General features: G+C 49.0%; 2 protein-coding genes across 7 annotated transcripts in view; both read right to left on the bottom strand.

The window, feature by feature from the left end:
* Positions 1 to 167: 167 nt before the first annotated feature.
* CFAP70 (cilia and flagella associated protein 70) lies at positions 168 to 23048 on the bottom strand. 6 transcript variants are annotated; one of them, XM_031555806.1, is made up of 26 exons: positions 22868 to 23048; positions 22417 to 22515; positions 22080 to 22159; positions 20887 to 21063; positions 20367 to 20549; positions 19821 to 19912; positions 18654 to 18753; positions 17562 to 17696; positions 16103 to 16270; positions 15795 to 15875; positions 15201 to 15292; positions 12509 to 12569; positions 11236 to 11427; positions 10490 to 10621; positions 9726 to 9851; positions 9087 to 9220; positions 8894 to 9009; positions 8557 to 8733; positions 7570 to 7680; positions 7076 to 7164; positions 6241 to 6393; positions 5327 to 5488; positions 4825 to 4914; positions 3668 to 3769; positions 3419 to 3466; positions 168 to 306 (listed from the first exon to the last, which is right to left on the bottom strand). In XM_031555806.1, the coding sequence occupies exons 2-26, from the start codon at positions 22460 to 22462 to the stop codon at positions 226 to 228; spliced, it is 2928 nt and encodes a 975-aa protein (XP_031411666.1). In that variant the 5' UTR covers positions 22463 to 22515; positions 22868 to 23048; the 3' UTR covers positions 168 to 225. The 6 variants fall into 6 exon arrangements, with proteins under 6 accessions (XP_031411666.1, XP_031411663.1, XP_031411665.1 ...); XM_031555803.1 differs by having other exon boundaries at positions 15201 to 15289; positions 22868 to 22953; XM_031555805.1 differs by lacking the exon at positions 5327 to 5488 and having other exon boundaries at positions 22868 to 22953.
* WDR90 (WD repeat domain 90) overlaps positions 22761 to 24288 on the bottom strand; it is a 30686-nt gene continuing 29158 nt past the window's right edge. The window contains exons 43-44 of the mRNA XM_031555771.1: positions 23141 to 23177; positions 22761 to 23054 (exon numbers count right to left, since the gene is read on the bottom strand). Of these exons, the coding sequence (XP_031411631.1) occupies positions 22761 to 23054; positions 23141 to 23177 (331 nt within the window). The remainder of the gene's footprint in view (positions 23055 to 23140; positions 23178 to 24288) is intronic.

Raw genomic sequence — 24288 nt, 5'->3', positions numbered from 1 at the left:
CCGCACGCCGCGAAGCCACGCCCCCCTTCGGGAGCACGTCACGTGGTGCCCGCCCCGCTGGGCCTCCGGGCCGATAGGGGGCGCTGCGCTCCCGCAGCTTTCAGCGCACCCACGTGTGACCGTGAGCCCGCGGTGACGGGGACGCAGCAAGGAGCGGGAGCCGGGAGTTAACGGTAATGGTTGTAATGGCAGCGCGCCGGAGCCACGCGTGACCGTGTGACCCGCTCAGAAGGACGGGTCGCCGAAACCGAAACGCTGCTGGGCGGCGTGGAGCTCCTGCAGCAGGGTCGAGTCCTCCAAGCCGAGCTGCGGGTGAGTTAGGGAATGACAAAAGTAAGCGATTAAATGTTCTTCACTCCGCCAAACCATCCCGAGTGGCAAAAGAATTGCGGGATGGGAGCTCCGCAAGACCCACTAGGATTAGCGTTAGAAAAGGATCGCCGAGGAATAGGTGATGGGAAGCTGAGGCTGTTCCGCCTGCAGCACAGGGCAGAGACGTGCTAAGCTCACGAGAAAAATCAGAGCCAGAGGATCTTTTAGACCACGATCAGAGTAGTCCCAGGGTAGGGGACCCCGAGAGGAGAGAGGAAGATCGCTGGGGGAGGGATAGCCTTTCTCCGGCAGAAACCCCAGCTGGCTCCCTGGAGCAGCCAGGACCAGGAAGAAACGGGGGACGCTCGTGGCCCCTTTGGGAGGGGCGGTGGGACAGATGGGGCACGAGTATTGATTAAAGTTTCACTCTCGTCGTATGTTTTAGAGAGCTGGAGGAAGATAGTTAAGGATTATCGTAGCGATCCAGTAGGAGTAGCTTGTCACTTCAGTATCTGGTCTTACAGCATAACCCAGACCTGAGTGCTGTTCAGCTGCTGTTGGGTTCCATGACTGAGATGCAAAGGGACCTAGCTTTAAAGGCGGCACAGGATCTAGGTGAGAATGATAAATGGGGAAGGCATGAAGACATCAAGGATCATTTTCCAAGGCAGGATCCTCATTGGGACCCGGACACTACAGGGGGAAGGGATCGTCTGCTATCTTAGCAGGAATGGGTGATAAAAGGAATGGAAAGAGCTATCCCCAAGGCAGTTAACTGGGCTGCATGATGTGCAGGAAGGCAAAGCCTGAAGGAAACTCCTTCAGAATTTCTGGATAGGCTAAGGGACACGATGAGGAAACAAACTTCCCTAGACCCGGCATCAGAAATAGGCATTCAACAACTTGTATGTTACTGATAGGAAATTCAGCAGATCAGCATGCTATTGGGCACTGACTGGCAATTACATACACCTTATAGGCTGCAATCAAGTGGCCAAGTGGAAAAGATGAACCATCTGATCAAGCTTGGCCAAGAGGCTGGGATTCCATGGCCACAGGCACTGCTTCTGGCACTTTTAAGAATTCGGACTAAACCCTGAACCAAGGAAGGACTGAGTCCATCTGAAATCCTTTATGGAAGAGCATACCCTGTGCAGAAGGGTACTTCAGAACAAATCGGTGAGGAACTTTTGAGCAGGAATGTAATTAGCTTACAGAAACAATTGAGAAGCATTGAAAAGGCTGTGTTTAATACTAGAGGACGGGGTCTGGATAGCCCAGTGCACGATGCATTACCTGGAGATGATGTATGTTAAATCCCTCTCAGATTCTCCACTGGAACTGCGGTGGGAAGGACCACGTCCAGTACTTCTCACTACACACACGGTTGCCAAGTTAGAGGGATGGACACCGTGGATCCACTCTACCTGACTAAAGAAGGCACCTAGACCCCAGTGGATGCCAGAGAAGAAAGGACCTCTTTGGCTAACACTTAAGAAGAATGTATAAGCTGTGTGTGATAACTAGCCTGCTAGGAATTGCTGTGGCATGGAAGGATAACAGCTACCCGAATGTCACTCAGGCAATGGCCCAGAGTCTCAATCTGACGAACTGCTGGGTTTGTACAGCAATGCCCAGGAATGGGAAAATGGAGCTTCCCTTCATAGGAATTCCCATTCCTTATTCAAACTGGAGCTGGCCATATGACAATTTCCAGGTTCAGCCTCTTTCTGGGAATGACACAGTATGTTGGAAGGTACCAGAAGAGAAATGTTTGCCGGGACAGTCCGAAACTAAACTCCCTAGTGGAGAAACACTATGCTGGGGAATGACAACCCACCCGTTACCTTCCCCACAAAGCCCAATCCCTGAGCATGTGTGTTATAAGAACAGTACCTTTCCCCGTTACGAATTACAAGCACCACCCTGGGAAGCTTTAGTGCTGGAAAAAGGGCAAGGGGAAGTGAGTATGGGGGAATTTCAAAAGTTAAATGCCACCAAATGTCCAGGGGATAACCGATGCCCCCTCCCAGTGGTGACAGCGTTAAACCATAGTTCCTGGTTCGATTTTGGGTGTACTCCTGATGGACTGTGGTGGCTGTGTGGAGACAGACGTGCTAGGAAATCGTTACCACAGAGTTGGAGGGGCACTGATACCCTACGTCTCCATACATAACCGTACTAAACCCCCAACAGGAGTTTTAAGAGCCCTGGGAAATTAGTGAAGAGGGCATCAAATCCTTTGGTAGAAAAGCCTGCCGGGTTCCATAGCTTTGCTAGATGGTTCATTCCATCTCTTGGGGTAAGTGAGCTGGAGAAGGCAATTGTTAGTATTTCAACCACCTTAGAAATAACAGAAAATGCAACTGCTGATGCAATCAGGTCATTTCAAATAGAGGTTTCGACGCTTAGTAAAGTAGTACTGCAAAATAGAATGGCTCCAGACCTCCTAACTGCTAAAGAGGGAGGAGTTTGTGTTATAATTAATCAGAGCTGTTGTGCTTATGTAGACAGGACTCAAAAAGTCGAGACGGACCTACAAGCCATACAAGAGCACTTCAGACTGCTTCATTAGGTATTGATGGATGATACCTCGTTTGGGTTTACAGAGTTATGGGAACAGCTCACCAGTTGGTTACCTAATTTTGCGTGGCTAAAGTAACTCTTTGTGGCTTGTATTATTATAGTCATCGTGCTCATTTTAATTGCGATGAGACGTCTATTATGGATATGCAAAACTTCTGGGGATAGTTATGAGGAATGGAAAAAGCACAAGCTAAGGCAGAAAGTAGAAAGTGGGAGTTCTTTCAAAACTTCCCTTTTCCCGAATGGAGTAATCTAGCAAAAGAATTTGCTAGGTTCAAGAAAAAGGGGGTTATAGAGATTAATTCTGCAAATCACAGGGAAATTGCATCAGGCATCCTACGAGTGCTGAGATCCCCCCCCAGGACCCCCGCAAGAAATGAGAATGGCTCCCTCCATGCTCTGCCCTTAGCAGAACCAGCTTAGAGCAACAAGAGAGGAGCAGCCATGGCTGGGGGGCCAAAAGAAATAGCCCAAGCTCACATCACACATGGAAGGATGAGAGTTTGGTGCCCACACTCACCTTTGTGGCATATTTGTAGCACTGCTCTGCCTCCAGCTGCCGCCCTCCCTGCAACATAGGAAAGGAGGGGGGAAAGGGGAGGGGGGAAGGAGTGGGCTCAGGGAGGTCCCAGCAGGCACTGATGAGCAGCAAGGAAGGGTGCTGCTTGTGCCATCTGAGCACTGCAGTGACTGCTCCCCCAGCCATTTGTAGCCCTGGGATACGAACGGTGTCCTTCAGGCTCCCCTGAGGAGCTGGCTGGGCACTCACCTGCAAGCAGACAAGGGCCAGGTAAGCCCACACTTCAGCATTACTGTTATTTAGGGCATTGGCTTCGGAGAGAGCATCCTCTGCTTCCACCATCTCTTCCAGCTTGAGGGGAAAAGAAGAGAAGTGTGAGAAAAGGCAAACAGCAGACAGAAATGGCTTCACAACTGAGCAGGCACCTGTTCCAGCAGCCAAAAAAACACTACAGATGAAGCATCCAGCATGACTGCTGGCACTGAGCTACCCTGATAGGGAGGCAGGGGCTGGAGGAAACCAACAGATTGGGTACCGACACCTTTGCCTGCAGGAACCAAGCAGTCCAACCCCATCGTGAGCTCTCAGGACCTGCTGGCATGCATGTATCATTCAAAACATGACTCTGGTCCTGATGCCTCTTCCCTCAAAGGCTCCCTGGAGGCAGGAGGGGCTGCAGCCAGCTCCCAGGACACCACTCAGCTCCCTTGTTTTTGGGGTCTGCATCTTCATGGGAGGCTTACATTTGTCCAAAGGGGAAATAGTGGAGCTTGAGTTCCTCTGTTTGGCTCTTTCAGCCAAACCCCTTTGGAGGGAGCATGCAAGGTGTACCCCTGGGAGACACTGCGCTGCTGGTGGCAGTGTCTGGGTGTCCTTGGCAGCCCTTCAGAGGTGCTGGATTCCTCTGGGCAGGGAAAGCACCGAGATTCCTCACTGCTGACAGCCTGCTCAATCCTTTGTGGAGATGTGCAGAAAGTTAAGAATCATAAAATATCCAAGTTGGAAGGGACCCACAAAGATCATCAAGTCCAACTGCTGGCTCCACACAGGACCACCCAAAAAAACGAAACCCTATGCAGGTCATGTGCAGGCAGGCACTCAGGGCAGAGCTCAGGCCCAGATGATGTGCATGCCATGACGTCCTGGGGCTGAGAGCCCTGGCAGTGGGACAAGGAGGGGAGGGACGCTGCCCCTGGTGCAGTACTGAGGCTGACTGTTCTATTTTCCACCTCCCACACAAGCAGCCCAGGGTGCCACCCTGTGACCATGACAGTGTACAGCACATGACAGCTTCCAAGAGCATCGGTTTCACAGAGTTAAGCATCAAATAAAAGCAAGCCTTGCACACAGAACCAGACACAGCACAGATGATGTGAACTTGGGATCTCACACCTAATGGCACTTACCCTATAGCAGGCAATTCCCACTCCCAGCCAGGTGAGACAGGATGCAGAGCTCTTGCAGGCTTGCAGGTAGATCTGTTTTGCCTTGCCATACTGCCAGGAGAGAGATGATCACACTGTTCCCTGCATCCCCTCCATACAGCCTCTCACCTCAGGAATTTGCCCAACATCCCATCCCTGCTGGGGCTCAGACACCTCACTGCTGGGAGGCTGAGAGCTTTCCCACTGCCCCCAAAGCTCTGTGCTGCCAGGAACTAATGCAGTAGTGTAAAAGAACAGCCTCATCAATACAATTTGAGTCTCAGCAGCACCCTGAGACTCGAATCTGGCACAGAGGAGTAGGGCTGCTCCATGCTCCAAAGACTTCAGCACTCTGTAACGTTTTGCTGCACTGTTGCATCTCAGCTATAGCTACAGGTAATGGTGTTCTGGACCTGGGATCTGGCATCTACTGCTACTTGCTTTGTGGAAAATGCCCTACTTCCACTCCTGCATGGCTGCTCACCTCTTTGTCTTCTAGGTAGATGGAGCCCAAGTGCAGGTAGACAAAATGCATGTCTGCAGCATCCTCTACAAAATTGACAGTTCGCTCGTAGCACTCCTTTGCCTCCTGCAAGTCTCTCCTCAGGTAGCACAGGTGTCCCTTCTGAGCCCAGACATTGGGATTCTGTGCACACAAAGCCAAGAGTGAGACGTGGCTTGGAGACAGGCAGGAGAGAGACCTGGAGGAGGACCCCTGTAATCAGCAGAAGGGGGGAGCTGACAGGCATTTGATGAGAGCAGGACAGGCTCTACGTATGGAATAAAAATCAAGTCCTGCAGGCTGTCTGCATAACACCATCAATAGAAGCACCCTCCAGCCTTCCCTGCAGGATATCCTGGCCCATGGAAGGCTCCCAGGTACCATGAGTATGCAAGCAGCATTTGGAGATGGCAGCTTTAAAGCCTCTGCACCTTCCATTCAACCTGACTCTGAAAAGCTGCCTTCTCTCTCTGCTGAATAGCGACCTTGTTCCCCATGAAACAGGGGCTGAGTCACAATGTAGGGAAAAAGGATCAGGATATAGAAGTTCAAAGGAAAAAGAAAAGCAGACAATGCAGAAGAAGAGTCCTCACTCAGAAATGCTGCCTGTCTGTGTGTGGAAGATGACAGACAGCAAATACAGACAGCTGGGTAATGAGGAGGGCAGCGCTGCAGCCACAGCCTGGGGTGGTTAATCAGCTGTGATTGTCTTCCCCCAGAGAAACTGCACTTGGGCTACAGATTAATATTAGAATTGCTCAAGTGGAAATGAAACATGGACTCTAGATTCTCACACACACACACACACACACACAACACAGGTGGAGTCTGCCGCAGCATTCAGCCTGTCTGCTACTTTGGGACAGCATCCTGCACCTGCAAACACAGAGGATTACCAGGAAGTCAATCCTAATGGCTTCACAGAGACACTCTTCGCATTTGGAGAACTCTTCCTTCAGCAAGCATGTCTGGGCCAACGTCAGGTAGTAAGCACTGGAAGGGCTTCCCTGCTGGCTCAGCAGCTCGTGGGCAAGTGCCATGTGAACAAACTGCAAAGGAATGGCACACCAGCGTGGCTGGGGGAGCAGGCAAAGGACAGGCATCCCCAGGAGGACACTGCTCCTGCCCTGAGTGCTCTTCAAGGAGGATTGGCTTGCTCGTGTTTGATTTCCACAAACAGGAGACGAGATTTTTTTCTTCCTCCTCTGCTTTGAAAATTTACTTCCCATTACTTTTAGGTCTGTTTTGCTTTAAGCAGCTCTTTCTGCCACGTAAAATGAAAGCAGACAGCTTAATATGGCAGTCAGAGAAGTGTCATAGAGATGGCTGTGTGGAACAGGGACATCCCACAAGTGACACAGAAATTGCTCTGACATAAGCAAATGTCTGAAAAAAGAAATACTGCTGTACTGGAAGCATCACAGTAATGCTTCTCATCTCTGGATGTACAGAGGGCACCCTGTACTGTCTGGCTTGGCTGCTCCCTCCACATCCATGCAGTCCCAGAGCCCTGTCTGCCTGAGGTGTCTTCATCCCCAAGCAGCACTTTGGTCTGAACACTTTTGGCCTGGCCTTGGGTTTGCATTTCTGGGCAGTGCTTTTGCTGCTGGAGTAGCATCAATGTGTTCTTTAAGCCCAAGAGGGGCCTTTTCTGGAGCTTGCCAATTCGGTAGTAACCCAGGGAAGGAAACTGCAAATCCCTTCCCTCCCTTCACTCCATGTTGAGCTGACCTGGATGGCATTGAATTTCATCAGGAATTCCACTGCCTTCATGAAGATTGTGCAAGGAGATTCCCTGCGTCCTGAAACAGGGGATGCATCTGTAAGAAAACACATCTCCATCAGTCCCAAACTGAAATGAGAGCAGGGCTGAGCCCCTAGCAGGGACAGAGGAATCCCAGTGACACAGTGACCCAGAAGATGGCAGGGGAGGCTCCAACAGCTATTAACTCGGCATTTTCTCCTGAAGGGCCTCTGTTTTTATGGATGTGAGAACAGAACAGCCCAGTGGAGCCATAAGGCCCCAGCACTGCCATCTCTTTGCCTTCCACAGGAGAGCAGAGCTTTGCTCCAGCTAAGGGGAAAGAACAAGGCTTGATGTCTCACCTTGGCATCAGGACAGCCACAGCCCACTGCTCTCAAGTTATTTCCCTCCCTGCTGCTTGCATAAAGCCATCTCCCAGCCCTGAGCTCTCCATCCCACGACCAGTTTACCACTCCCTGACCTTCTGAGGCTGTCTCCGATGCTGGAGCCTCTTCCTCGGGTGCCATAGAAGCTAGGGCAGGCTCCTGCCCTGTCTCTGGCAGCTCGTTGGCTGAGCCATCTGGAACCCCCTCTGCAATGAGACCCCCAGCAGCCGTTAGGTGCGAGCAAAAGAGTTTGCCCTAAACTGGCCATTTTGGAGCAGAACTCCAGAGAAATAGGAAAAGAGAAAACACACAACAACCATCAGATTTCCATAAATAGGATGAAAATAGCTTGCAAGAGGTAATACCTGGCTCTGGAGTACAAGATTATCATACGAAGCTAGAAACAGATAAAAATGAGGCAATATCCCTTCCTCTGGCATATGACACTGGAGGCCTGCCTGCAGCACTTTGCTTGGAGTGGTGATACTGTCAAAAATAAAGCTAATCAATCTTTTCCACAGCCTTGCCAAATATTTAGGACTTGGGACAGAAAGCCCTGGCTTGGGGTGAAGCTGGATTGACAGAGGCCCCAGAGGAAGCCCTCAGCTCAGAACTGCCTCTGAGCAGCTGTTCTGTTCCTTTTGAATTGGTCAGACTGCGCATTCCAAGCTGTATTGGAAAGTCACAGCAACAGCTTTCATGAAAGCTAAACCTGGACAAACATAAATTATACCAGTCACAGTGGCAGCCCTACCCTTGAAAGGTGAATTTGCTCTCCCCAGTCACTCTGGTCGCTGCCCACACATCTATTTATCACCACTGGGCTGGGCCAAAAAAATAAATGCAAAGACTGGTCCTTCTCTTAGGCTCTGGATAAGATCAGCTGTATACCTGTATTTCAGCCTCAGCGTTTAAAGCAGTGTACTTGCCACTGTTGTCTCTGGCATAGTTCATAGTGTGTTCAAGCTCACCACCCACCGCTGTGTCCTTCACCCATCGTATTTCCCCTTTCAGTCTCACTGTTCTGCCCTGAGCCCCCTCACTGTGGTATAAAGGCACCTCCTGGTTTTGCTAGGAGTTACCTGGCAAGAGCTGTTCTGGTCTTAGACTGGAAGACCTCACAGACGTAGCACTGGTTTGCTTTCTCCCTTCCCCAGAGATGCTTCTCTCCCTGGCCTGCTGTGCTTGGAGTTTCTTCTTGGCTTCACGGAAGGCCATTTCTGCCTGAATATAATCATTCTGCAGCTCACAGAACAAACCTATCAAATACAGAAATAGCAGCATGAGCAGAAATCTAGCCCTCAATAAAATCTTTCCCTTAGTCCTCAGATTACAGCAGTGGGGAGGAGCAGCAGGAGAAGAAGCAAGGCTCAGCTCTACAGGAATGCCTTCAGCACACAAGCTGGCTTGCTTTTGTACCTGAAAGCGTCCAGGCTACGATACTGGATGGCTCCAAGCAACAAGCATCCTCAAAGAAAATCTCTGCCTCTTCATAGTGCTGCAGCATGACTGCCACGATCCCACAGAGCAGCAAGCTGAGGATAGGAGCAGCTCCCCGTCAGCAGCATGCAGGATACCCATCACCTTCCCACCCTCTGGGAGCACACAGCACCTTCTCACGTGATGTGGGTTCAGAGAAAGAGCCTCCCGGAAGCACTCCTGGGCTTTGAGGGTGTCCTCTAGCAGGAGGCAGAATGCCCCGTAGTCCAGCCAGTACTGGATGTTGTGCTGGTCCTGAGCTATCCTCTGGACATAAGAGATCAACATTGGAGGGCTATTACCATCAAGCTCAGCACACACAATGCACTGAGAAGACAGCTTTGCTACAATCATAGCTTTCCTCGGCTGAGTTTAGCAACTATTAAGCCCTTGTCTATCACATTCTAGGGTTTCCCTTAATTGGGAATTTTTAATTGGGATCACACTGAGCTTCCTCTAAGCCTCCTTCACCTATCAGTATCCTCCAGCTTAAGCTGGCCTTCTCTTAGCCACCTGATTGAGAACCCAGTGCCCCCAGTGCTGACCCAGCCTTTTGGACTGGCTCATCCCATTTCCATTGGCCTTGAAACTGAAGAATTCAGCGACCTGGCCAGCTGCTGCCTCACATCCTCCAGAGAGCAGCATCTCCCTAGGAAATCCCTCACACATTCAGAGTGAGTATCCTGCTCGTGTTCACCTCCGCCCCGATGGTGGTCTGGCTGCCAGCCCAGATACATGGGATGGGGACAGGGAGGGACAGGGGCTCCTTTACCTGCTGGTGGTAGAGCGATGCCAGCTTGTAGTCCTTGTTGACTTCAGCCTCACGAGCAAAGAGCCAGAGCTGCTCGTCAGTCATGCGGATTCGAGGGGCAGGAGAAGAAGCCTCTTCATACAGTAGCTAAGAAGTGAGAGAGTTAGCCCTCCCCAGGGTAAGAAGGAGGGTATGAACACTGTGTGATCTCATGACAGTAGCAGTCCCCAGCCCAACACTACATGGAGCACACCTCGGCACAGCTAGGGCTGGGTGAGTTGGAAAGCTGTTCCAGCCTCCAGCTGTTGGGGGCACAGCCTTGCAGTCCTGTGAAGCCATACCATCCCAGGCACTTCTACCACAAATGGAAGAGGTAATACCCATCATCTGCAGTTGTGGCAAATAAAAGTATCGTTCAGATCAAGAACACTTTCTGCTTCCTTTGAGGTGTCACTAGTGACCTCAGCTCAAACTGGAAGGCTCTGCCTTGGGTGTGGGGGGTAGCAGATGGCAGAGACGCAGCCACCCTCATCATGAGCCAGCTACAGCAGCTGTTACCAGCTGTATTTCACAAGTTTCACCGACTGGATTTCACAGCAGCGGGGTATGGATGCACCAGATCCTGCCTCTGCACGTGGCTCAGGGCCCGTATGTGCAGCAAATGGAAGCACAAGCCTGCAGGTGTCTTGAAGGCAAAAGTACCTTCACTAGAAATGGTGTCTAGCTCTTGATTCACAGTGAAGCTGTATCCCAAATTACCCATCCCAGCCAGTGTTTCTCCCTACCTGGTTCAGGGCAACGTGCATCTGATCCACAAGGTACACATACAGCTCACTGAGAAACGCTTGGAACTGCTCCTGGGTCTCAAATGCTGTGGTCTTCAGGTATTTTTCCCTCACAATCTTCACTACAGCATACTGTGGAGACATGTAACACTTGAACATGGCAGGTGCCCTGAACGCTCCATAATCATAACAATACAGAGCCATAACATGGATTGTCATAGAGAATATCCTGAGTTGGAAGGGACCCACAAAGATCATGGAGTCTAACTCCAACTGTCTGAAGCTCCATCTTAGTTCTAAGGAAAAAATCCAGCCCAGCATTTAATAAAGATAAAAAGCAAAACAAAACAAGCAGGGATGAATTCCTTTCCCACCTCTCTGCCCTTGCTTTCCTGACACACAGGTGCCCCTTTAGGGATATGTGAAGAGGCCCCTTCTCCCTTGGGAAGGCTGAGAGTGTGTAAAGCAGTCAGTTTTGTCTTCATCGGGATACAATATGGGGCAAATGGATGTGATCAGCTTTGCAGCCTTCCCTGATGACAGGAAAAGTTCTCCCATGACCAAAGCAGCCTGCTCTGTCGGGAAAAAACTGGCCTTCCCTACATCTCTGCAACAGCCTTGGGTGACAGGAAGGGATTCTGTAGCAACACATCATGCTAAGTTATCAGTGTGGAGCAGCAGTTCCTCACTGAGAAACCGCCAGGACAAAACGAGCAGGGAAGTGAAACAGCACAATGGATCCCTGCCTTTAGCTGTTCCTTAAAAGCAAAATATTTCCCAGAGCTATTGAGCTCAAAGTTGAGCTGACGCTTCTGTTCCTCCAGGATTTGATGGTCTGTTGCTCCTTGGTCTGGCGGCTGCTTTCCAAACAGCTCGTGATATTCACTTAGGATGGCAACAGCAATGCTTGCGATGTGCTTGTGATAATCTTCCACAGCCTAGGAAATAGGGAACATCAAGAAGTAAATAAGTAATCAGATTTCAAAAGTCACTTATGCCATCAACCTTGAAATGTGTTTTATTTGCCAGAGCCCACGCCTCCCATTAACTCCACCTGACTCAAGTTGCAATTAGTCTGTCACACAGCCTTTCCTGTCCATGCCTCAAGGCTGCAGAAATATCTGCATGTAAATACAGAAGTGTTCCTTCATAATTAGATATTGTTCCTGCTACATTTTTCAATCAGAATCCACTGTCTCAGTCCTTGTTGTCTCTTCTGTAGCGATATAACTGGCTGCAAATAAACTGTATCTCATTTGCTGAGAGCTCTTTAAAGCCACAGGCCAGTCCCCTCCCCCCAGAAGGACCTGTAATATCCATAATCTCAGTGGTAGAAGCTTCCATGCACGGCAGTAATCAAAACGTATCACTCTGTGCACTCCAAACAGTCCAGCAAAAATCAATTCTGCAGCAGTACTGGGGTCAGCTACTGCAGCACTGCTTCGTCCCCCACTGTTGCTTTGAATTTCCCATCAGCCAGGGGCCATCTGAGGACGTGCTCCTTCTATGGCCGTCCCGTACCTACAGAAAACCAGCCGGTGTTCTCCGATCATTTTCTGGGGTCAGGAAGTTGAACATGCAAAAGTCCTAAAAAAAATAATCCTGGGGGCCCTAAGCGTGGCTGGGGCTGATTCTGTTCATATTTGTCTGGGCCTGAAGAAATACACAGAACAGTCTGAGGCAAGAAACTGTTGGGACTGCCCAGAGACAAACAGCTCTGGTACCTCTCTCCTCAGCATCATTCACTTTCAAACACCCCCACACTGCTGCTTTCTTCTCTGCTGTTTCTAGATCTCTCTCTTTTTAAGGGCTGCAAATCAAGTAACAGCCCAGAAATGATTTCCCAAGGCATAATACTACAAAGATACCACATCCTGAAGTTTTCTGCATGCTTCCTCTGCAAATCTCATCTGTGTGTTGCTGCAGGGCTCAGACTGAAGATGAAAATCTCTAAAGTGAGAGGGATGAGGATAGAATGAGGTGGCAGGTGTTGATGAGGCCATAGGCTCCTGCACGTACCTTCTTGGCTCCTCCAGTCCGGGGAGGCAGCGGAGGGCGAGGGGGAATCATCTCCTTGACCCTGTCAGTGTGAAGACAGAAGAGATCAGCCTGACACCCTGTCAGCACTGCCTGGTTATCTCAAGCACAGCCAACCTGCAGTGTGAGGGCTGCAGGCTGTCACGCCCCAGAGACACCTTACAGTGAGCAAGGTGCAAGAAACTGAAGGTCAGACCAAGAATGAAGTGTAAAGACCAGAGCACCCATATTCAATGCTTGCAGCTCATCATACTGCCTTGAGAGAACTAGCTGCTACTTCGCTCCCTGCTGATGATTACACTCCACAGGGATTAGATGGGATTTATTTAGTTATTTTCATCTGGTTTGATGGACCCGTCACACAAAAACTACTGGAAAACTTCAGCCCAGTGGGTAGGGTTAATATTTGTTCTTGCTGGCAATCAAAACCACTCTCCTACAGAAGATGATCTTCTCATCAGGTTGTTATTCTTTTAACTCATAACCAGAGTTCCTGCAGGTGTTCTGGTCTGCCAGAACACCTGCAGGAAAGGTAGCAAAGCTCTGAAGGTAGGAAAGCTCTGAAGAATGGTTATGGTAAACCTGGGCCATCCCACCCATCACAGGTCCTGCATGCACCTCATCCCTTGGCCATGCACTGACACTGTATCACTCCTGTCTGTACCACCACTAGGGTTACAACGACCTCCCAAATACTGGCCAGAGGTCCTTAGGACTACTATTAAGATTGTACTGAAACCTTTAAAGTCAAAACAGTCTAAATTCACTGGGATTTTATCAAGATTTCCTGTTTGCTGGCACTAGAGCACCTTCAGTCCTTAGAACGCAATCCTGCCACCAAAAAAGGTGTCACATCCTTGTGTTGGCTCCTACACAATCAGCAAAGCAAACTGCTTCCCCCACACCAAAGCTAAATCCTGTAACTCTTCTGTCAGTTTACACAGCTTCCGGGCAGCTGGCTTCCCCAGCTTCAGGTCTCTGACCACTTCTGTATACTCCTCTGAGTATCCGAAAGGTTTCAGTGATGAGACTCAGCTCTCATCATGAACAGTGATGCCCACATGAACAGTGATGTCACAGCCTCTGCTTCTGTCCCCATGGACCTGTCATCCCCCATCAGCTGCTTTTGCCCGTGAGCCTCAACAGGAGGCCTGCAGCACAGCTCCAAAATAACCTTCACAAAGCTGCTGCTCCTGCTGGTCCCTCATCCCACGCAGGACGTATCCCCACAGTACAAGAATACAGTCATCTAACTCTGCATGAGGCTGCTGTAGGCACTAGGGAGGATGCCAGGTCTGTGGAAAGCTCTGTGACCGTAAGCAGCAACATGTCCTTTTCCTTCTTTTGCACACCCTGCCGTGCTTTCTGATCCTCTTGTTCTGTAGTGCCTCCCTGCAGAGATCTGGCACCACTCCTTGGGAAGCCACTGAGCCTGAACAATGCAGCGCCCACACTCACAGTCCCACTTCAGAAGAGCTCCCATCACTGCTGTGTTACCTCTGCTAGTGGCACAAATGAGAACCAAACTGCTTCACTTCAAGATGAGAAAAAGAAAACCGAGCACAACGGCGACTCAAGCAAAGTAAGAGAGCAGAAGTGGAGGCTGACAGAAAACTTTGAATGCAGTCCAAGAAAGGGAGTTGTGGTTTGCTAACGAGCTACTTATTCAAACCACCTTCCAAGAAATAAGGGGAAAAAATAAAACAACAACAAAAAAGCTGCTGAGCACGTGTGCCAGGACACGTGTATGTGTCATCAGCTGAAGCCCCCCAGGAAAGAACCCTCTCTGCCATTCAGATCTGATTTTCCAGGCTTCCCATCCACAGCTGCACAAAGCAGGAGAGCAAAGAGGAATTACACTGAATTTCTGCAAGCTGCAGTAGAGTAGGAAGCAAATAAAAAAGCTCAGGGGAAAGTCTACTGTAAGGGAGGCTCATTTTCCCTAAACCTGTTTTCTTGGAAAACAGCAGGCAGAACAAAAGACAATACACATACTTCCTGTTGAAAGAATGGCTGCTGCTGAGTGGTTTCTGCTCATATTTCTGGCTGAAAGAGATATACTGCCTGTGCACTATATGGTTTATTCATTTGCTGTATTTTCTCTTTTTTATCCAATAAATTATACATGCTAGGTCTTCCCTAGGTAGCACCACAGCAGGACTACTGCTCTGTGGACAGGAAGCAACTGCCTTAAATTAAACACACAGTGAAAGCCTCGAAGCCTCAGAGATGAGAGCACAGCTCTACAGCAGAAGAGTATGAAAACCAGAGCCCAGGAAATGATAGAAAGTTGTGAGAAAATTTCAGAAAAACAACAGAATGCTATTCTGAAGCTAGAGCAGTGCTACCTTGTGCAGTCCACTGGTGCCTAGCCCTGACCAAGCAGCTGAACATCACGTGCAAGAGGCAAGCACAGGGAGATTAATGGGAAACAAAGCCTGGACAGGAACACAGATACTGTTGTGCAGAGATGCCAGCTCAGATGAATGCAACCCAGGCAATGCCACTGCTGAAGCAGCATGGTGGCCCTGTCCTCCTGATTTCAGCTGGCATTGGATGAAGCCTTCAACTGCTGCTTGCAGAGTACTTCAAAGGGTAGGCACCCTGTACAGCATGGTTTGTGTCCTGCAGAATTGAGCTATCAGCTCCAGAGTTATAGCATGTCTTTACACACCTTTTGGTGAGCTCCTCTTGCAGTCGTTTGGGTACCAAAGCCTTGTCCAGCTTTATCTCCATCACCAGGAATGTTCCTGCTTCAACATACTGCTGTGAAGATAAACATTGCTCTCTCAGTGTTGTGCTATCTCAAGACATTACTGACAAGATGAAAAACTGAACATGTAGCTACAGATCTTCAGCAAATCCTCTTTAAACTGCAGAGATCCTGCTTGCTTTAGAACTTGCACTCAAAAATGATTTACAGTAGAAAAATTCACCTTGAGAAGTCAATCTAGGAAAAAAAAAAATGAGAACACCCAGCCGATCAGTTTGCTTGGAAAATGAAAATGCATCCTACATATTTTGAGAAAGAAGTCACAAAAAGGAAGAAACTCTTCTAAATAATGCCTAATTATTTATAGAGGCTTTCTAGCCCAATGCTAGACTTTCCTCCAGCTGGATGTCACTGGAAGAACTCCAGGACAGCATCTGCGTAAAACATCCCTTGTCTCCAGCTCACTCTTAAATAATTTAATTACGTGAAAGGTGTGAGACACTGATGCAGTGATGGTCTAGCAGTCTTTTCTTCTCTTTGGACATACAAAATTACCTTTCCATCAAGGCTGAGAGATGTGACACTTGCAGCTTCTTCAGCAACATCTGACGACTGGATTTTTGGTGCACTGGATGTCTATTGAAAAGCAAGAAAAGACATCTCAATTTCAGATCCAAACCTCACGCCCTCATAAATTTAGGATGCGATCACGTTGTACATTTGTTCAGATAGCATTTACTGAAATTTCAAGGTGATGAGCATCCCTCAGCTGGCTAAGGCAGTGCAGCATCTGTCCCCGATTCTGATCACCTCTGATATAGACAAGGACCAAGCGTGTTGCAATATGCGTCTCTAGACCTCACCCTTCTGTAGAATTCCTGTTCTCTGGTCATCTTCTCCTTATCTTCCCTTTGGGCCTTACTGGGAACAGCTCTGGAAAGAGATGAACTGGTTCCTGGAGTGCCTAATCCTTCTTTAATCAAACTGATCTGTGGACGGAGATCCCGCAGAACGCTCTGCTGTCTTTTAGTCTGAAGGGGGTAGAGGGTGGAAAGAAAAGACAGAAGTGAGAGAATCAAAGGACAAGGCATTCCTTTGCCTTAACCTTTCACATCACAGAACGCAGAGTCTAAATACATTAAGAAACTCTGCAACCTCATCCTCTCCCCACAGGCAGTTAGTTGCCTGTGCTCAAGGCCAGCCGACACCACGCAGCTGTACAACCTCAGGTCTGACTGCTAAGAAAAGAGTGCTTGAGAAAGCCTCACTGGAATCTCCTTGCTCAAAGGCTGCAATTTCACTGGGGCGCTGTCCCAGGGTTCCTGTATGAGTTCAATCCTTGGTCTGCCTCACAGGCATGGACTTGCCTGGTGATGTGAACTGCTAGAAGCAGTGGCTACCCACCCCAGGTCTGCCCTGCATTGTGTTTTGGGTACCCACCCCAGCCCGCCCTGGGGTGACTCAGCTTCCAGCCTGCTTTCCCAAGCAGAGTAATTTCCCTGACAAACCTGCAACTTGCTGGGACCAGGTTTTTCACTCTGCCTGTTCACACACTCTGTGAGCACCCAGGCAGGGCTCCCTCCCAGCTGTCAGCATTACAGGAGTTGGGCCAGCAAGAGCTGAGCCGTGTGGCAGGTTCTGCTTTTTCCCCCAGCAGCTGGCACCCAGCAGCAGCAGGGAGGCACGGAGATGGACTGTAGTTCCCCCTACTCCCATGGCATGGGCAGCAGCACTAAGGGAATGCGGGCAGTGAAAGCAAGCTGTGCATCTGCCCTCCTGAAACAAGCTCAGGTCTGTTTCAGGAGTACTGTGGGAAAACGGAGACGTAACTGTCACTTTTAGTAACAAGGCGAGGGGGGGGAAAGCTAAAGACAAATAAACCTCCACGAGCTACAGCTGAAAGAGCTCCAGTGACAGCTTTTCTGGTTGTTGCCTGGGGTAACGCTATCCTTTTAGAGCCACTGTTTGCTCTTCCCAGCAAAGCAGTTCATTTGTCCGTGTTCCTGAGTGGGGAGTGAGATCAGCTCTCCTTACTCAGCTGCTGACAGAGAAGGGAGTACACTGAGATCCAGAGCCTCCCCCAGCCCCTAAACCTGCTCACCCACACCCAACAATCACCTGCCTTCGAGAAGGCTGCACCTAGCAGTTTGTGTCATTGCTCTCCAGCGCCAGAAGAGCAGTGAGCTCTCAGAGCTGGCCTTTGAGCACCTTTCTGCCCATCCTTCCTGCTCCCAAACACCACGCTGCTCACCCTGCCTGCACCCATCCTGCACAAGCAGCTGCAGAGGTGACACGGAGCCTGGATGTTTCACCAGCTCTCACCTTCTCCAGCACCTCACTGTCCTGGTAGGCAAAGACACGAAAAGCTCCTCGGATCCGCTTCACGCCAGGGCACAGCAAAGGCATCATGTTGACATATGCCACACCGTGGAAGAAAATCTGCCTGTCCTCATCTCCCTGGAAACACAGATCAAGGCATTGAGATACTGAACAGACTGTTATTCTCTTAAGGAAACAAGGTCACCGATCCCATTAAGAAAAGGCCATGCAGCAAAGCAAAGCACCTGACAAGCCAGGGGCTCTGTCACTGGCACGCAGCCAAGACAACCCAGACAAAAACACCGGAGTCATTCGATACGTAGAATATCAATTTTATTCCAACCCCAGCAGGGCAGCTGTTCTCTCCAATGCCCACACCATGCCACTCCTCAGCGCAGTCTTGTCCTGATACAGCTGCCAAATTACCAGCCACCTGGTTAGGAATCCGAATGATCCTACCAGTGCTGCGAGCATCTCAGTTTGATACAAGTCAGGTAGCGACAGGGGCCTGAGTGCCTAGGCCAGCAGCAGACAGTCAGGGTAAAGTGAAGTATCTCTGTCACAGCTGCAAAATGCTGGCACCGGTGGGCTACGAATGAGACTTACCCCACTTTACACGACTTTGCCCTGGAACATATTAGGGACTCTCACAGAACCACCTGTCTGGAGCAGAACCATTAGCAAAGGAGCTCTTTCTTTGTTATGTCACTTCAGTTTAGGTGCAAAAGCGTAGCTTATTTACACCCACGGAAAGCAGGCATGAATTTCTTCAAGATGCTCAAAAAAACCCAAAACCAAAACAACATTGGCTGAAGATAAGCTTAATGAATTACTCCACTTCTCAAGAAGTGCCCCCTCCCTGACCCTTTTCCACCAAGCTACACGCCTGTAAGCTTTTAGGAAAAAAATCTCACCCTCCTTTGTTTATTTAGCAGCTCTATAGGGCTGATTAAACCCTTCACAAAGCCTCCAGCCCTCTGACTTGCTTTGGCCGGTTCAAGGCTGGTTTTGGTGTAACAAAGGCGTGGAAAAAAAGTGCTCAATGACACAACGCTGCTTCACAAGCCATAGCAACATGTCCCTTCCCACTTTTACCTTGTCAGCTTTGCTGGTTTTCCCTTTGCTGGACGAGGTCACTGGCATCCTGCAGACCTCCACAGGCCAGTACTGGCACTCCGCAATGCGCTTCTTCAGGCTGAATACAGAGGAAGGCACTGAGAATTTGCAGAAGCCAAGCTCTCCCCAGTTAGCCACGCTGCCCTCCCTTCTGTCCCAGCAGTCCCAAAGCCCCCCACCTGGCTTCACATTGCCCCACTCCTACGATAGAGCAACCAGCATTGCACCATTGAAAGACATGAACTTTAGGAAGACCTGGGACGTGTTCCTTTCCATCCACTGCTATATGCATTTATGGCACTACCAGTATAAAATGTTTGTGAGAGCACCACACACAGTTTCTCTCTCCTGGTGACATCAGAATTGAAGCAAAAAAAAAAAAAGGGAAAAAAGACACATGATTAATGTTAGTATAAATCCAAAGCGGATCCCAGGCTGAGGAGTATGTATGCATGTGGGAGAAGGGGAACAAAACCCCAACAGACAGAAAGGAATATTTCCACATGAGCAATTCCTTGGCTGTGAAATGCATAGCCATGGTGAAGCTGAGGCCAAGAACGTTGCAGGAGTCAAAGAGAAGTGGGATGCCTATCCTGATCTTGAGCATACCTAGAGCTATTAAAAGTTCTGTTTATCCAATAAAAAAAGCAAGTGAAGAGTCCCATGTAGAGTGAAAGGATTTTAATATATTGGGAATTCAACAAAACTCAATCAGCAGCTAAGAGGAAAGCTGTGTGGGTTCACCATGACTGCCCCCCTTGCTTCAAACCTTCAGGTGACAGTGGTGAAGAGGTCATGGGAGGGAACACAGCTGTCATTAAGTGTTTGCACTGCAGAAGGAACAGTAACCAGCTCCAACTGCTGGCAGCAAAAGAGATCATTTACAGCCTGAAGACAGCAACTACAGCCAATTCATCTTCTCCCACCGTTGCAGAGCTAAGTTGCTGCCAGCAATTAAAGGCAGTTAAAGTGCTCTCTTGCTACCACGAGCACTTCCAGCCAGCAGACAGCATAGGAGATGTATGGCCACATAAGAGGTCTAAGAATGTTTGTGCATTGCTTCTCACTGCCCAAGACAGGTCACTAAGAGCATTCTTGAGCAGTTTCCCTCATCGCTCAGTGCTGGGAGATTCTTGTGCCCCTTACATGAGTACTGCAGCAGGATCCAGGTAACAGCGTTTTTCTGTGTCCCATACGATTCTCTGCATGCTTTCTGCCTGGATCCTAAACTTCCTGTCCTGGGAGATGTAGTATATGGTCAGGAGTAGTATATTGCCAGGAGAGCCAATTCCACAGCCTGCATCATCCCCAAATCACCTCCCTAAAATGTTCCCTGGGATAGAACATGACTCAGAGAGGTGTCCCACTCACCCAACATGGGTTAGCAGCCACAGCACGAGGAGCTTGGCTCACAAAGAGGCAATACAAAGCCTCAGCCCAGCAGCTCGGGACTGAGGACCAGAGTTGCCACATGCACCCCTGGGAGCTCTACTGCAGTGTGTTTGCATGCCTGTGGTAAGCCAGCATGCTTGCTGGCTTGCAGAAACACCTCTGTGCCCAGACACTGCACACAGAGCTGACCATCCACCTTCCCCCCCTCCTCCTGTAACGAGTTTCTAAAAGTCTTCATCAGTGCCTTCAGGGAGGCCTGACGGTTCTCTTCCAGCCAGAACACTGCCAGCCCTTCCTCACCTTTGTCTTGTTGAGCTCTCCATCCTCATCCTCATAGGGACCACCAAGAATGAAGGAGTTGGGTATGTTCAGAGCACCGGGGGCCATGATATTAGCAAGAGACCATTTTTTGGGTCGGGGTAGTGCTTCTTTTTCACCACCAAGCTTCAGGATGCCATTCATGAAGAGCAAGGGGACTTCTTTCTAAAGAGACACGAGAATGAAAAGACTTCTGCTTCCAACATGAGCAAGAGCAAGTGCCAGCTGCTCCAAGCTGTGCTTAACAAAGCAAGGAAGCAGTGCAGGAGCCTGGCTTGAAGAACACACTCCACCACATGCATACAAAGAAGGGAGAAAAAAATCATGGCGTGGAAAAAAACTGCCAGTTTCAACCCAAATCTTACCATTCAGTCTTTTATCTGTGTTAAAGAAACACCAGGGCTGTACTCCCATGGGCCCACTCATTTGTTCCACGGTGGGGGACAACAACCTGCTCTGCAGCAGCCAACACCCCCCTAGCTGTGCCAGGACCCAACCTCACCTTCCCAACTGCTGGTACTTGCAAACAAGCCATGTAGTTTTGCAATGGTCCAGTGGGAACAAATGCTTCAGGGACTGAATAAGCTGCCTCCAGAGTGACACTCAGGAAATTACCATCTGACAGCTGACTTGCAGAAAGGAGGGGCTTTTTGGTGCACACAGACACTTCAAGAGCACACTGTGGGAAAAAAATGATTTAAAGAACAGCTAATAATTAGACAAGTATAATTCTCTGCTCTTCAAGGAGAAGCAAACAGAAACCCAAAGCTAGAATGTGTAATGTTATCTTATTCCTCGCTTCAGATGTTAAAGAAAACAGACTGGCACAAGAAAGGAATTGCATGGTCAATCCTTCCTATGTCCGAATTGTGATATTTGCGTGTTCACATCAGAGCCTACAGGAGGCACAGCATATGTATAGTCAGGATCTCTGACAGAGAAAGGAAAAAAGAACACCAGGGATAGAAAACAATGCTCGTGATTCAGAGCATGTGAAAGCTGCGGCCGTACTTCAGCTCTGCCCTGTCTCCATGCACTGTGTACAGTCATTAGCTACCTGCCCGGCCCCGATGGGTGCTGCACAATGAAAAGCCAGCTGTTCAGCATTTGTCATCATCTTTCCTCCCTAATGGGTGGCCCCATGCCTTGCTTAATATATCATTTAAATACAGGAGTGCAAATGCAGCAGCAATCCACCTTCTTCACTCACGGTGGTAAGTAGATGGAGACTCGGGAGCAAAGTTAGACATTTTTCCAGTCTCTTACTTCATTCCCTGTTTTATTCGCTGGGTACTTTTCAATCTGCTGAATGAATGAGGGCCTTGCAGGAAAGGCAGTTGGAGGTTGTGCAATAATAGACTGTGAGACATTTTATTCATAGAAAGGAAGACTAATGAAGTTGGGCAGGTAATCCTGCCTTTGCCTTTTTCTGATTTTTCACTATGATTTCTATCTTGAATATTTTTTTCCAAGGCAATTTGGTGGCTGCACACATTAGCATTTCCTAGCACGACCTCACCTATCATAAGCACCTTGGGACAGACGTCAATGGGAGTACGAAAAGCCTCCAAGCTTTTAATATATAGGGCTGTAATATATCTGTGACGAGCTAGGTGGCTGAGTAATGCTCGTCTGCCCCATTAAAAAGCAGCAGAGAGCCGAATGAGCAAAGGAACAGTTCCAAATTCCACATACCTTGGCCTCCGGGTGAAGGCTTTCTGATGGAGAGGTAGACACTGCATACAAAGGAGCCAAGACCGTAAATGAACACTGTCCTGAGAAGAACCAGCAAGGAGGAAAGCATACAGTGAGACCCTCTGCAGAAAACCACAGCCTTAAAGTTGTGCTGCTGCAACTCCTAAAGCTGAGCAGCTGCTGCCATCCCCTCTCCCCTTTAGCCCCAGCTTTCTATAGACTAAGAAGTCAATTTTTGTCAGGAGGAGGTTATTTATGATGAAGAATCTATGAGCAAAGATCAGTAGTGCCAGGGAGCAGGAAGCATTTACAGAAGCTGTGGAAGTCCATGTTGTACCTTGTAGCAGAGGTAGAAGGTCCAACACAGCTTGGCCAAGCGGCATGGTCTTCTCCTCCTTCTGTTTCTTCTCCTTTTGCAACACTTCTATCACTGTCACTATAGAGAAAAATAGACAGGAGCTGGCAGTGTTTCTCAGAGAGCTTCAGAGAAGTTTGGAGCAGTAAGTTCTGGCAGGGGCTGGAAAGGGTCTGTGTCAGCTCCAGCACGTGCTCCTGTATCACCTCACATGGCTGACAAGAACAGTGAAGCCAAAGGGCCAAGCCAGCATGAAAGGGGATTCTTCCAGCTGGCACAGAGCAGAACAGAAGGGCTGAGATTCCCCCACTGCTGCTGCTTAAGTGCTATTCTTGAACATGTGACTCCTGCAGCAAGAAGGCAGAGCGCAGCAGCTGCCAGCACCACCTCCATCCACCCCTCCAAGGGGTGAGAATCTGCACCAGGTACTTACAAAGTACAGGTTTTTGTGCAATGCTGACCCAAGAGTTGGGTCCATCAGTGCTGTATTCAAAGCTGGCCGTGAAGTTATAGTTTGCTGTCCCGTTTGGTGAGACATCAGTCTTGGAGGATTCTCCCAGGATCACTCCATTGTACTCCACATGAACCAGTGTAATCGACGTGTCACTTTTGATACTTTTCTATGAAACACAGACAGATAGCAGATAAAGCAGTTGGTCTGCAACAGAACAAAGTTACCTCCGGGAGGGAGCTTCAGTTCCCCAACCTGGACAGAGCACATGGGTGAGACTCTGGTTGTTCCACTGCAAGAATGGGGAAGAAGCACAGATCACAGCTGTGTTGAGACCTGTCTTTGGGAAGGACATTTCCTGCTCCACCACGCTGTGATGCCTCAGGGATTAAGAAGGGGATGAAAGTCAAATCTCAAGCATATCCAAAAACATCCCACTGATACAGCACTTCCAGGAAGGCTGGGATTTTTGTTGTGTCCTAAGAAGGTTGTCTCTGAGCTGCACGGCTGAACTCACATGGCTGTGTAATCACATGGCTGCAGCAAGCCCAGAAATCAAGTCAGGGCTCCAGCAAGCTCTTTGGGGAGCTCTGGAACATGCTGCTAAGTCAGTTTTACATGATGATGTAGATGGGATGAAGAGGTCAAAGTTTTAACACGTCTCCACAAAAGGCCACAAACACAGGTGAACAGGCATGGTGACAGCACAGCACCTCGCAGCCACACACCCAGACAGCCCTGTGCAGCAGGCACTTCTACTGCAGGGCAAGGAAGAGATGAGACAGCAGCTACAGGAGGAGCTGCCTGCAGGAGAAACACATTTCCCTCTTCCATCCAGAGAAGAGTGGCCATCCTTCCTGCACGCAGGGACCACTGTAACCAAACTGAGTGTTTCTTTCATCCTCAGCAGCAAGGATGCCTAACCTGCAGGGCTGGGCCCTGAGCTCCTGCTCTCCATGTCACTGGGTTAATTAGCTCCATGTTGGCTTTTGTACAAAATGAGACTTCATTCACTTGGCTTTAATTTTCCGTCGTGCCGACTGTCTCTTTGAGCATGCATTATGCGAAAGGCTAAACAGAAGAATCCAATTAACCTTTCCCATTAATTATCTTATTCTCCTCTACAACTCTAATTAAACAGATTCCATGTTTAACATAGTTGGACCTTTTCCACATTATTGCTATTATTGGATGTTTGTAAGCCTCTCCCCTTTAGCCATAGCCTCTACTAAGACAAAGCAATATTCCAGACACAATCAGACCACTGGTCTATTATTTTCAGCATGGTTTCCCTCCTTTTTACCTTTTAATTCTCACCTAAAGTGCTGTTTAGCACCTAACAGTGCGAGAGGGACTCAAATACTGCAACAATAATACATATATATATATATATATATATATAT

The sequence above is a fragment of the Meleagris gallopavo genome, chromosome 16 (assembly GCF_000146605.3).
Source record: "Meleagris gallopavo isolate NT-WF06-2002-E0010 breed Aviagen turkey brand Nicholas breeding stock chromosome 16, Turkey_5.1, whole genome shotgun sequence".
In the NCBI taxonomy this organism is placed as follows: domain Eukaryota; kingdom Metazoa; phylum Chordata; class Aves; order Galliformes; family Phasianidae; genus Meleagris; species Meleagris gallopavo.
This window is presented reverse-complemented; position numbering and strand designations above follow the sequence as displayed.